The sequence below is a fragment of the Cyanistes caeruleus genome, chromosome 3 (assembly GCF_971803275.1).
Source record: "Cyanistes caeruleus chromosome 3, bCyaCae1.hap1.1, whole genome shotgun sequence".
In the NCBI taxonomy this organism is placed as follows: Eukaryota; Metazoa; Chordata; class Aves; order Passeriformes; family Paridae; genus Cyanistes; species Cyanistes caeruleus.
In genome coordinates, this window is record NC_141703.1 from 74,986,415 (window position 1) to 75,000,809 (window position 14,395).

Below are 14,395 nucleotides of genomic sequence, written 5' to 3' on the forward strand. Positions count from 1 at the left end.
CTGCAATTTCCTTATAATCTCCTTCTTGAATAGAAATAATAAATATGAGTGTTAACTCTTTTACACAACAGCCTTCTCCCATATTCACAATTATTTTCCACAAGCATTCATTTATTTTTTATTTATGAGAAAGATGAATTAACTTGTGTCCTCAAAATCAAAGCTGGAAAGAAAATAAGTTTGAATTGATTGTTTCTTCCTAGTGGTAAAAAGAATATGCTATTTTTTTTCTTCATGCTCAAGATGTGCAATAATGAGCACAGACACTTACTGGGAGAGGTGAGCTCCTGTCCACTTAAGTTACAAGAGGATTGAGGCTCTTTCTGGACCAATATCCCAAACCTTCTCTTAATGAGAATTTCAAAAGCCAGACTTAAGCCTTTAGTGCACAAACTTCCTTTTGTAAGACCTTAGGAGACTTCTCAATTTATTTATCAAAAAAACATCTAGGAATATGTAGCTTAAGAAATTAATGTTAGGTAAAATCAGCAAATGGACCCTGAAAAGCTGATGAAAAATATGTAATACAAATTAAATTACTTACAATATCTGTTGTGATAAAAACTAGTGAATATTTTCTGAGATACTGTTGCTGTAAAAGATCAATACATTAATGAGTAAGATATACAGGGAAATAAACACATACATGAGTTTTTCTTTCACAGTTTTAAGTTCATCAAATTCTTTTTTTTTTTCCTTTATCATCTGAGCACTTTTCTCGAGTACATCCTGATCACCTGTTTCAATGACATCATCACTCGGCTTTAGCTGATCCCAGCGAGCTTTAAATTTTTCCAGGTCTTGAAGATATATATTGATACGTGAAAGCACATTTCCTTTCATCACTTCCATCTGCAAAGCAATAGGCAAAATTACATTCCTTAGTCGTTTGTATCTACAACTATGGTCAAAATCAAAGCATCAACTTCAAAACTTGGTAATAACAACTTGATCAAAAATCAAATTCAAAAAATGTCTTGTATAATATCCAAAGAAATAGTTCAACTTTACTCTCTTTATTTTTATCTTTCTTTTAAAGGGGGCACTACTGGTTTTTTATTATGGTAGTACTTGAGACCTATTTATTCAGCCTATGCTACTTACTTAGGCTTGCCTCTTATAGCACACAGAAAAATTGCTATATTTGTATGGCAAATTGATATCTTCAGTAGAACTTCAAATGAGTTATGCAGTTTGCCTAAGAACTGGAATTACAGGACAGTGCATAGGTTAGCAAAGCTAAGTGAAAAGAAAACAAAAAGCTTCAGTACTAAACACATGACAAAGAAATAAAAATGCTATCTTTAAACTGTTATTTCTCTTTTCCTTTTTCAACCATTGCATTTATTAAGCCATTAAATAAATTAAGCCATTTCTGTCACCAGAAAATTGTTGAGACAGAACTACAACATTACAACATTTATTTTAGCATCAGTTCAACATAAGTTTCCCTTAGTTACTGCTTTAGAGTTAACAGTTACTGATTGAGAGTCTAAATATTCTTCCTCAGATGGCTCTCCCTCAACTCAATAATGCCCATGTTATTATTGAACTGACAATATTTATGTATTTAATCTAAGAAAAAAGTATTGTTCCAGACACATTCAAAATAGTTTCAACATTTTTAGGTAAAATTTTAAGCTTTTATTGCTACCTGTTCAGCAATCATAAGCTGGTGGCTTTCCATCATTAATTCAAATTTATCCCATGTAGCTCTTAGGTTACTGATACTGTCCAAACCTGCACCAGCCACAGTTCGCAGAAGTTTGTTTTTATCTTCAGCCTCTTGAAACAGGAGAAAAATCTAAAATCAGAAAGATGAAAAATAAGAGTGCATGTAAAAATTCAGCAAATCCTGTTTATCTGAAGTAAATACATATGAATCGTCAATTCTATATGTACAGATAATAAGCTTACATACAACTGCTTTTTTAATACTGCTTATAGAACAATACTAAAATATTTTTAAAATAGTGTATGAGGTATTTAGAGAAATTCTAAACCTTAAGCCTAACATGAGATATACAGACAAGAACGTTAACTATGAAAGAGTTAAGTGCCACCTTATATATTGCAAAGATCAACTCAAATTGAACAGAAGAACAGGAGCAGAGCAACAGAATTTGGTAAATCTGTGTATATGTTTGCTGGCATTGGCTGGGATCTAGATAAATGTTTTTTTAGTAGCTGGTATGGGATTGTGTTTTGGACTTGACATGAAAATGATGCTGATAACACAGGGATGTTTCAGTCACTGCTGGGCAGAGCTTACACAGACCCAAGGTCCTTTCTGCTCCTTACCCCACCCCACCAGTGAGGAGGCTGAGGGTACACAAGGGGATGGGAGAGGACACAGCTGGAACAGCTGACCCAAGGAGCATTTCACACCATATGGCATCATGCCTGTATATGGACTTGATAAGCAGACATCTAAAACTCCTTTGAAATCAACATCTCAGTATTTCAACAACAGAGGCTTCCAGCACTATTTGAGATCCTCCACTCTATCCAATCTGCCTTAGCCACAAAAATTCTGGGGTTTCCTCTACATCCTGTGTCTTATCTACCTTGAGCCTCTGGCATGCAGGGCATCCCTCAAACAGCATACACCTATGCATCAAAAATTGCATTCAGCTCTCAATGGAGCTAAGAAATCAGCTCAGGAGGATGAGCCACATGGTGCCTACCCCAGGCTGACAAGGATTTCTCCAGGCTGCAGCTGACTACTCTACTGGGACTTGATTCAGCTCCTCACAAATACACTTTTTGGGTCATCCCAGATGTCCTACTGCATTTGCATGGCCTCCAGCTTCAACTAGAGAAAGGTAAAGGACTCCCAGAACTTATCTGTTCTGTTTGCCAGCCTTGTGGGGATACTGGAAATACATCTCAGTAACTCTAGAACTGCTCTTTTAGGCAACTGGACCAGACTTCTGCTGAGTATGCTAACAGCACATGCACAGCAGACACCTTCACATTAACACCTCAACTCAAATGCACTCATTCAGAACTGAACCCTTCAAAGGATAAATACCGTCCAGCTGGGAAGAGCCCAACTCTTATTAGGGAATTATGTGTAGAATTCCACAATCTTGTAGAAACAGAGCTCTTTAAAGGCATCAGTAAGGATACAGATGAAGAAAAGTTAAATCATACATTCCAGTTCAGTTTTGAAAAAGCTTTTAATACAAACCATCATCCAAGACATTTAAGGAAAACTGGTAGCCTTGACATAAGAACAAAGGTCCCTGCACAGATAATTAACTGGGAAAAAGACAGAAAACAGCATTAGGAGGAAATGGCTAGCTTCTGCAGTCAAAAGGTATTGACCATGAAGCTCTCTAAATACCTGTTCTGGACTACTCAAAGTGCTTATAAAAGAACTAGAAAAAGAGACCGATCGGTGAGATGATAAAGTTCACTGATGATACTGTTATTTCAGGCATTAAAATACTTTACCTGTGAAGAACTGCAGAATGGATGTAAAAGAAATAATGACTGATGATACTGGTGACAAGCAAAATTCAAGCAGATAACTATGAAGTTACATAAACATGACAAAAATAAATTTCACATGTACAAGTTGAGTCCTAAGATAAAAACTGCACTTGAGACTGATATCTTCGGGTTATGACAGCTAGTTTTACCAATATGTGGGCTTAATCTAAGGAGTAGGAAGCAAAACAAATGTTATGACTCACAGAGATCAAGAAGATAATAAGAGGTAACATTAGTATTTCATCACATAAATCCATGGTTTATTCAGGATTTTAAAACTGAGAAAACTCTGTTGGTCATACAGAAAAATGAAATATAAATAGAAAGAATAGACTAATCAAAAGGCAACAAGGATGATCATAGCTGTGCGTGGGTTTCTGTATAAGAAAAGATTAGATTAACACTCTTAAGTCTACAACAGAGATCACTGAGACCAGACACAACAAAGTAGAATACAGTTATGTGCCATGAAAAGGAAGAATAAGACTGTTTGGCCCATATCTCTTCCAGTATAAGACATAAATGGTATGAAGTTAACAGGTGCCATTTGGGAAAAAAAAATTAAAAGAGGGGTCCTTCATGTAATGGGTAACCAATCTACACTTTAACAGAGCATATTTTGGATGTCAAATGTGTATTTTCTCTCAGGACAGGATGAGGTAAGGCTGTAGAAAAGAAATCCACTGAGTGTTACTATATGCTCAGGAACCACATAAAACTCAACAAGGTTCAGGTTGAAGGTTAGAAATAGAGTAGCAAATATGCTACCCTGATTTTATATTTTCCCCTACGTATATCACTCCACTGCTGGACACAAATTACTGTGCTACATGGACTACTGTCTTGACCCTATGTGACCTCTGCATAATCTTTATTAGTTATTATTAAATGTAAGTTTCCATTCTAGAAAGCCATTACAGCTTAATAGCTGTTGTTCTGGATAGGATAAAATAGTATCTTACCCCTTCTTTTCGTTCATGTAGGCTTAAATATTTTAAATTGTCTTCTGCTATTTCCTCTACGGTCTGGGGCCTAATCACTAGTGCTTCCATGGCATCAGTAAGAAATGTAGAAACATCACATAGGTGAGCTACATAAAGATAGAAAACAAAGTTATCATGGAGAGAATAGTTGTAGTTTTAAACATCCAAGTCAGACAAATGCACAAGGATACAGCATTAGTCATAAGTATGCAAAGTATTTGCTTAAAAATTGCAGACTCCAATCTTGTATGCTACCTGAACAAAAATTGCGCATTTGTGTTTACACATAGCTCTTCAAATGTGATCCACTGCATTCAACACATGATTTAGACCTTAAGTATCGGAGTCCTTTCTGAACATTAAACATAAATATGTGAGGCATTTGTTTATATGCTTTCAAAGGCTGTACAGGTTTTTTGTTTTGTTTTTTTTAGGTGAACAGATAAAAATAGATGTTAGAATTGTTTTCTTCTTGTTCGTTTTGGTTTGGGATTTTTAAAGAGGCTAACTAACGCCACCTTGCTTTACATATTGAAAAGACTCACAGAAAAATGCCTGAGTAAGCTATAAGATTGTATTTGCCTACCAAGATAAATCTCTTTTGATATTGAGAAAGGAGCTGTACAGCTCCAGGAAATCTTCCAAGGTTCACCTTTCAGGCTATAGAAATAATTCACTTTCTTGCACAACCCCCATTCTATGCTTCCTGTGACTACCATTACAGCACAAAACACTGTTATTTCTCATCATCTACGCTTTATTGCATTTTGTCCTGCTGTTCCAGATATAGGTCAATCAACCAAAATAGGGAAATGTTTTGCAGTCTTCCACACAGTTTTAACAGTTCTGACAATCTAAGCAACGAGCAACTCTATGGAGTAAGTCTAGATTATTTTAAACTCTTTATGAAGTATTTCAATTTGTAAAAGAAAAATCTAGTAGCATTTTTATGATGTTTCATGATACCTTCTCAAACACCTAGGAAATTTTTCTCCCTCAAATAAATAAATTTTCCTCTCTGAAGCAACAAAATTTTCCTTCAGATAAAAGAAATAAGCAAAACAATGTTCAAGTGTCTTCTTTTACACCTGTAACAGATGTGGCCCAAACAAGAGAATACGGAAGATACACAATGGACGTCAAAGGGTCCTAGGTTAGGCCTGTAATGAAAAAGTATTATTGAGGAATAGACAGCTGTAACAGATTACTTTCTCTGCATCGTGATTTCTGCAATTCACTGTGCCTGAAAGTAACATACTTCTTTTAAAGAATATTTACATTAACACAAATGCGCCCAAGTACAACAGAAACCAACAAAAATAAAATACTGTTCATTAGTTATTTACCTTGAATAGATTTTCTCAGAGAAACAACTAGAACGTCGTACAACTTCTGGATGAAATCATCGATTACAGTTTTCACAGGGTTGCAATTAACAGTTAAACAATCTATTCTGATTGTGCTTCAAAAAAAAAGAGATTAGAAGGCAGGAAATATTCAGTATCATACTTACATGTTAGTATCTCTAGATCTATGCACATCTATAGTTTATCCTAACTTTGTAGTTTAATAAAAAATTTTCCTTATAATTCTACAAATGGAAGTGAAGTCATAGCTTACTGGGAAATTTGCTCATAGTATTGTAATATTTATAACAATTATGCATATATACTTTCAGTTTTATGGGAATTGAGGTTCAATGCTCTGCTTCTTCAAATAGTTAGAAAACGGCTTGATTTTATATAACCAGTGCCATAAAATTTTGAAAGGCTATTACCATACTCAAAAGAATTATTTCATTATTTGCATATTCATGTCTTTAAATCTCTGATTTCCATGAGAATTTACTAACTCAGCCTTCAATAGTAAAAAGAAGAGAAGAAAAGCCACAGAGAGACACTTCAAGGCCCCATATCTAATATATCAGCAACCATAAGTAGATACCAAAAGAACACTAAGGAAAGGTCTACCTTACTTGATATCTTCCTGACAATCCTCCCTCAACACTAATATTTTCAGCTCATGGGTTTCTTAGCAACATGTTCCTTCTGGCTATAAGGCATATCAGCCAGCTTCTCTTCCACTCACCTCAGTCTGTCCATGAACTCATGGAAATCTTTACTACTCAAAGTGTCACTAGCCAGCAAGTTCTACCAGTCCATTCTCCAGCATGAAATGGTGCACCTTCTTCCTTGTTCTAAACATGATTCTTACCAATTTTACTTTAGAACTCTAACCATACAGTACAGTAAGTTCATGTGAATATATGTAAGAATGAAAGCCTACTCTAGCATATTTTAAACTATAAGTTGTAAGAGGTAATCAAATGTTTCAATACAGGAATTACTTCATGACAAACATTTGCTATGTCTGCTCGTAACTGCCATATATATTCCACATGTATAGGACTTAGCTAAAAGATTTGTTAAAATACTGTGTTTTGTAATATTTCAGAATTATCCCTGAATTCTGACGAAGTCTCACATTATATTAAGAGGTAGTAATTAAAAGTTTTCAGAGAAGGTAGCACAGATAAAAGAGAATATCTAAAAATAAAAATGAAAAATTAAAATCTAAGCATTTAAAAACTTCATTAACATTTTAAAAACACTTGAAATTCTATCTGTATCTTCATCTCTATTTTACTATTACCTTTAAAATATCTGATAGAATACATTTTTCAAACAAAAGAATAAAGTTACAGTCTACCTTGGAAGACGTTCTGCTTCTTTCCCTCTCACTTTTAATGCTTTGAAGTTTTTTTCCCAGTCCTGTTTGCTAGAAAGATGTGTCTTCACCAAAGGTTCCATATCTACTTGGCCAATTACGACCCATTCCTTTCCAACATTATTTTTTTATTTCATGTAAAAGAAATATTTTACAGATTAAAAAACTGTTTCTCAATAACATTAAAATACTTCAACAATATTTTCAAGTTACATTCTCTCTAACCTTTGTGCTTCTTCAATCATCTGTAGATTTTCTTAGCGCAAAAATCAGGAGGTAAAAAATTATTTGACATGTCCACACATTTAAGGATACTCAAAACAGAGAGACTGAAAAGTCAGCTATTATACAGAGCTTTCAAAGGGAACTATACGTAAACTTCAAGTCAGGCATGTGCTTGAGTGGTTGGCTTAACATGGATGGACTTGCCAAGCTCTTGCTTATATGCCTTGAAGAAAAGGACAACAATGCACAAATGCCATTGCTCAGCCACTTCTAGAATTTCCAGAGCACAAAATGATACAAATCTAAGGGAAAAAAGTCACAAGTTAGTCCACTATTGAAAATACCTTGAATTGATTAGAAACATCTGTCAGCCTTCTGAACAAATCCTCTGCTTTACTGAAAGCAGTCAGAAATCCATTTGCATTTCTTTCGGTCATAACAGTAAATATAGACTCATCTTCTGCCTCACTTACTCCCCTAAAGTGATTTGGAATAGAGATGAATCTCTTCATTTCTCTATAATATCTAGCTCGTACTTCTTCAAAAGGAGGTCTGAACTGCAAGCGACCTTGCCTGAAGAGTAAAACAAATAATAGAAAAATTAATATTTTAATGTAATTTGCACCTGAATGTTTTCTTTTAAGGCAAAAAAAAAATCTTACTTGAATGTTAGATCAATAATTATCTCTGGTAAATTCTCATTGAGTGCTTCTAAGCCCATTTGATACTGATGCTCCAGAGCTTTGTAAAGTTGATGATTCCAGTGTTGTCTCCAAGCTTTCATATCACTTGATTTGAAACCCTAAAATTTAACCATATTTATTTTTATTTTATTCTTCAGACCATAATTATAAGATCAAACTGTACACAGTATAAAATCTGAAGGCTGGGATCTTAGTAAAATTTCGTTATCACACAGCTGGAACAGACCGGGTCACAGCACCAAGGTGGTCAGAGTTTAAGGACCATCTGGACAACATACTTAATTTAAACATTGTTTAGTTTTAGTCCTGTGAGGAGCAGGGAGCTGGACTTGATGGTCCTTGTGGTCCCCTTCTAATCCAAGATATGAGTTTTTGATTTTGTGACCAGTTATTACACTTACTGCATTTATTTCAAATTAATACAGAAATTTAAAAAAAAAAAAATGCAAATCAAACAGTCTCTGTGACAGATCAACATAAGAACCTCACTGAGGTTCAACACCCATTGGTTTACCAGAACATTCTTCAAGGTTACTCTAAAATTAACAGGACTCTGCTGGAAATAACATAAAGAGCTGGTTGAATAAGAGATTTAAACCTGTATCACACCTTCTATTTTCTTGTAATATGTAAGCTACCTTTTAAATAGTATTTATAAAAATTATTGTGTGTTGTTTCCACAGAACAATGTTAACTAATAGATAAATGTAAAATTTTACCTCAAAGAATTCAGTTTTTCATCTAAATCTGCTACACTGCATTGTAAGAACATGTAAAGGCTTATCCTACAGTCAAATCCTGTAAATCACAGAATATTCTGACCTGGAAGGGACCCACAAGGATCATCAAGTCCAACTCTTTAATGAATGGTCCACACAGGGATCAAACCCATTACCCAGGGATTATTAGCACCCTGACCAACTGAGCTAAATAGTCATTTGCAAGGCATGGAGGGATTTGCAGAAGGACAACAGAAGCTAGAAAAAAAATTAGAAACTCCTTCCAGCTTAAAAGGTCCTCTTTTTTGACTGGGAGATCTTCAGACAGGGCTTTGGAGGCAGTCCAGGGTTGCTGCAGGAAACTGCACATTTAAGGCCTGCCCTAAAATTCAAAGCTGCCCATAGGAGCTCTTCCAACAGAAAGATTCTAGAGATTAAGAAAACCTGAAATTGTCTTAATTAAGCCTTAAAACAATTATGATAGCAGTTTGAAAGAAATATGTAACATATTGATGATGACAGCAGTAAGATTATACCATCTTATAATTTTTGGAATGTGAAAAAAATAAACATTTGGTTAAGTTTTACCACTTCTACTCAAACATTTTAAAGAGTGACTGAATAGAGTTTAACGAATCTTCCATCTAAAAGCATTGTGTAATATCAAAATAATTTTCAAACAGATCCTAAAGGAAATCCAGATTCTTTTCATAAAAGATACTGAGTTAAAGATAAAAATCTGCAAATTAAACTTGAAAACAAATCAAGAGAGATTAATTTTGAGAGAATGAAGACAAAATTAGAAGTAAAATACTGTAAAGACACTGTATTTATTTGACTGGTAAACACCAACAAAAGTAATCTGCATTTGCATTATAAGGAATAAGAACAACATATCTTAGACTATAGTCCTTTGATTGCTGAAGGCTATAGGAAAAACTAAACTGACTTGAATAATAACTCTAAATAGCTTACTTTGATAATATGATATTTTTAATCAAAATCTTTATCATCTTAGTGATATTAAGGGTCTTTTCCAACCTTAACAATTCTGATTCTATTCTAAAAGTTGTCAGTTGATAAGTGAACAAACAAAAGTATGTTTTTCTCATTATTTCAGGCAGAAATGCATTTAATTCCAGATTTTATACACTTGTTTTATTCTGTGTGTGGATCACTCATTACCTGTACCAATTTCTTCATTTTACCTTGCAGTAATGGCTCAGACACAACTAATCTACATTACCCAAGGTCTTCCCATTTCTTCATCTAACACCTGTCATTGACCAAAAGTTCTTCTCCCATTGCTAGTATAACATAAAAAAATTATCTCCATCCTCCTTATCTGTGATTTTACCTCACATCTGGCATTAACTTGAACACAGATGTTTTCCTAAGACCACTAGTAACTCCTTAGTTAATTCAGTCATGCTAAGTTTGAGTCTTAAACCTTGATTACTGTTGAAAAGTCAAATGTTCACAGTTAGCAGTAGGAAAATCAAACCCTGCCTGTGACTCGAGGCTGGCAAAACCAGTTCTGAGTTCCTGAAGTCCTTCTTTCCAACGCTGCTGCTGCCGAAGTAGATCAATATTCATAAGGGATATCACCTGTTAAAAGAATTTTAAGGAATAATAGACATACTCATCATCATGTACATGAAAGAAAGGTTAAGGTATGCTATAACAGGCATGACTTCAACTTCTTCTGGAAAACATACCTTTTGAATGAAGTTTGTGTGCCACTTCCTTAGTTTTCTATTTTCAGTGGAAAGCCGTTCAGCAGCAGCTCGGAGTTTTTGGATATAAGCCTCCAGTTCTCTGGGATTATCCCATGTTATTTGAGCTTTTCCTCCAGGTCCAGATTTTGGATGCTTTAAAAATACATGAATTTCATGTCAACATGAAATGTCAATAAACATTTTCAATGTTTAATGACAAAAACAGTCTACCAGCTAGCATACAGAAGTGATAATACAAGAAAGATGGTTTTATTCCTAGCAAAGAAAATGGAAGATTGCCCTTTCCCTAGCTGCACTAGAGACAAAATAATCACAGACATGTAGGGGCACAGCATTATAGCTACATCAGTGCACTGGAGAAGGATTAATGACAAACTCCTAACAGAGTTTGAAATCGACCAACTGATGCTGAGACTGCTGCTCCACTAACATAAGCAGACATCTGAAGATGAGAGGGCACCTTAAACACCTCTCTTGGTCTTTGTTCTGCACAGATCAAAACCAAAAATGTGACATTAATAATTTCTAATCAACTTCACCTGTTTATCAAGAAATATTTTTTTTCAATTGCAATGCAATAAATGTAGAAAAAGCAGCACAGAATAGGCACAGATACCACTGAAATTAAAAAGACAAAGAGAGGGGAATTTCTTCACCTTAATTATCTGTTCAAATGCTAGAGCAGACTGTAACATCATTGGCTTTTGACTCCCAATCATTTGTTGATCAATAGAATTATAGAAATGTGCCACCTGTAAAAAAAGGAGAGCTTAAATTTAAAAGAAAATGTAAAAAGTTTTATGTCATCTTTGCCCTAGCTGTAGGGGTATCTCAGATATCAATGACACCTCATGTGCAATTGAATTGAAATATAAGCCAAACAGATACATATGTGGAACTGAGTGCAATCAGAAAAATATACCACCCACCCCCAAAAACCCCACACATACTGCCATTAAAATACTTGCTAATATATTTTCAGTTGAAAACTAGCAATGGTGAGGACAAATTGCTACATTTTATGACAATTCCCTTCAGTCATGATAATAAAAAAATGAGACTAAAACCAGGTAATCAACTAACTATTTATTTTTGTATGTTCATACAGTAACTTCATATGGCTTTAATACTCCATTTCAAAAGAAAACACATTCTGAAATTGTAAAGCATGTCTTTGCTTTTGTTTTCTTTTATGGACTTAGCTAATTTGTTCAAGAAAGAAGTCACTTTCATACAGACAAGCACAATGAGAAACTTAACCACAGAGACAGAAAAGACAGGACTGTAGAAAACTTCAACCTGGAAAGACAGAACAGGAAGTGATTATGGCATAATCTTATACCTGCTTGAGGATGACTGCCTGCTTGCAGAACTTTTGTGCAGTGTTTGCAATATGCTGTATTTTAGCTGGTATAGCAAATCCAAGTGCTGATAGCTGACGTACTTCTCTTAGCAGAGTCACCAAACGATCTGAGTAAAGTATGTTTAATGTTCCAGTAACGGGATCCAACTCCATCACAGGGCTATTAGCTTGGATACTGAACCAAAAGCAATCATGTTAATGAATATAATTTGACATTTATCCCTTCTTAGGTGCTTTTTACCATAACATAACAAACTATTCTAAACAGCTTGATGTCATTCTATTTTTTTTTCTATGCTTACTAACATTTTCATTTACTTAGAAATTATTCCAGTAACCTTTCCCTTAATTCAAAGCCAATGAATATAAGACAGAATTAACAATGCCTATTATTTCTGCTTACAAAGTTTTTCTGATTTGTGACAACAGTTGACATGTAACTCACAGCTAAACAGTATCTAAATTACACTGTATTTATCCATCAGTCTCTCAAGCAGGCACCTTACCCGCCCCAGTCTCCAGCACTGCAAAAGGGGGAGAAAATAATGAGGGAACCAATCTAAGAACCAGACCTTGCATCAGTGGAGCATTTTGGTATATTCAGCCAGATGCTAATAAGAACATCAGCCTATCTTCAGACTTTACTCCATTGTTTTTCCTACTTCAGCAATGTTTCTATCATCATCCTTTCATAAACACTTTAGCCTTACTCATTTTTTTTCTTTTTTTTTTTCCTCATCTCTTTTCTAGTTCCTATATCCATTACATTTCCCTTTGTTGGGAGCTACTTCTTTTCTTGTTTTTTTTAATAACCACTTCACATCTTTTAAAATCACACAATAACAAAATTGTATGGTACTAAAATATTAGATGGCTCTTGTATATTGAGTATTTTCATTTAAATTAAAATTTTCACTTAAGTATCAACTCCTGTATCCTCTGTAACTGCAGACAAGTTCTTTCAGAGGAATTTTCCAACACTCAGAGTTGAAGACAGAAGCTACATGGCCATTCAACAAAAACAAAAATTCTTAAATATATTTTAGTATCCCTACAGAAACTTTATTATTTTGGGAAAAAAAAAAAATTCATTAAGTTTAAATTGATATACTTACCCTTCTTTCATCTCCCTTATGTAGACTACAGAATTTCTTGTGAATAACAATTAATTTGTAACTCTACATGTGTCATCTGTATATCACTGCTATACTGTCATCTAGCTTCTATACATTATCACTGTAAGGATTACAGTGGGTAACAAGTAAAAACAGTAAGCAAACCAAACATGTCTTTCATTCCAGGTGCTAACAGAAACTTCAAGATTAGTTATTAATATGCACTATTACCTATTAATTAGTAATTATTAATATTGTCCTGTATACTTCACCTTACCAAGCAAGACTAGCAGGATGATGAAAGTATAATAAATTGGTCTATTTTGTGTCTCCATTCATTATCAGTCCTGTAATTTTTTTTTACCTCCTTTGTCAGATTCTAATGAATTAAACCACACCACAGATTTCATTATTTAATAAACATTATTTAAACAAGAGTGTATTTACCAAAGTCCTGACTTGGGATTTGATAATTCTGACTGGATATTCCTAGACCAATCATCAAATTGTTCTTGCTCATACACTTTTAACTGTTCCAGAAAACAACTTGAACTTTGATGAAAAGTTTTAAATCTGGGTAAGTCAGACAGAAGAGCCTCTGCCAGCTTGACAGAATCATCCACCTTAAACACAAGAACAAAGAAAAGAAGCTTAACTTCCTAGAATTCAATCAGAAAAGAAAAATCACCACAATAAAAGTCAGAATTACAAAACATCCAAGTGGGATTCAAAAGCTGGTTAGGAAAAAAAGTGAATTCTGTGTCCCAGATGTTTGAATTCTCTTTACAGTAAATTGCATTTGAATAAGCTCACAACACTGACAGTGGCATCTACCCCTATTAATATATCCCAGAATATTCCACTTGGTCTTTAATTAACTCTCTGTAAAGGTACAGATCTCCCATAAGTCTCCTATTGTATCTCTAAGGTCCATGACAATACTCAAACCTATTTGAAACAGAATTTCACATCTACATGTGGACAAATTAAAACCCTAGTCAATACAATCAGTGGATATTTGAGGGCAATTGAAAAATTTAGCACAGCCTAAAGCAGACATAAAACTGACATACATCAGCTGAACCAGGCTAATAGTTATTCCAGGATAAGTAACTTATATTCTCATTCATATCTATAGTTATTGTAGACGGCACTTATGTTCACAAAAAACATTTTGGTTTCCACTGGTCAATGTTGACCAAAAAATGTTCAAAATTTCCAACTAAACTATAAATACAAACTTAAAAAAATAAGATAAATGAAAACAAAATTGTTGTACATTTACTACTGAAAATTCTCTGGCAGGCACAAGCTATTCTTGG

General features: G+C 34.3%; 1 protein-coding gene across 19 annotated transcripts in view; it reads right to left on the reverse strand.

Annotated features, from left to right (window-relative positions):
* Nucleotides 1–14,395, reverse strand: part of DYNC2H1 (dynein cytoplasmic 2 heavy chain 1) — a 139,617-nt gene that overhangs the window by 117,275 nt on the left and 7,947 nt on the right. For all 19 annotated transcript variants that reach the window (XR_015284801.1, XR_015284803.1, XR_015284804.1 and 16 more), the window contains exons 11-22: nucleotides 13,521–13,696; nucleotides 11,938–12,133; nucleotides 11,252–11,347; nucleotides 10,575–10,727; nucleotides 10,366–10,464; nucleotides 8,096–8,235; nucleotides 7,778–8,006; nucleotides 7,191–7,318; nucleotides 5,828–5,943; nucleotides 4,461–4,588; nucleotides 1,655–1,804; nucleotides 647–852 (exon numbers count right to left, since the gene is read on the reverse strand). Coding sequence is in view for 9 of the 19 variants with exons in the window: in XM_086881987.1 (XP_086738113.1) it covers nucleotides 647–852; nucleotides 1,655–1,804; nucleotides 4,461–4,588; nucleotides 5,828–5,943; nucleotides 7,191–7,318; nucleotides 7,778–8,006; nucleotides 8,096–8,235; nucleotides 10,366–10,464; nucleotides 10,575–10,727; nucleotides 11,252–11,347; nucleotides 11,938–12,133; nucleotides 13,521–13,696 (1,817 nt within the window). In the remaining 10 variants the exon portion in view is untranslated. The remainder of the gene's footprint in view (nucleotides 1–646; nucleotides 853–1,654; nucleotides 1,805–4,460; nucleotides 4,589–5,827; nucleotides 5,944–7,190; nucleotides 7,319–7,777; nucleotides 8,007–8,095; nucleotides 8,236–10,365; nucleotides 10,465–10,574; nucleotides 10,728–11,251; nucleotides 11,348–11,937; nucleotides 12,134–13,520; nucleotides 13,697–14,395) is intronic.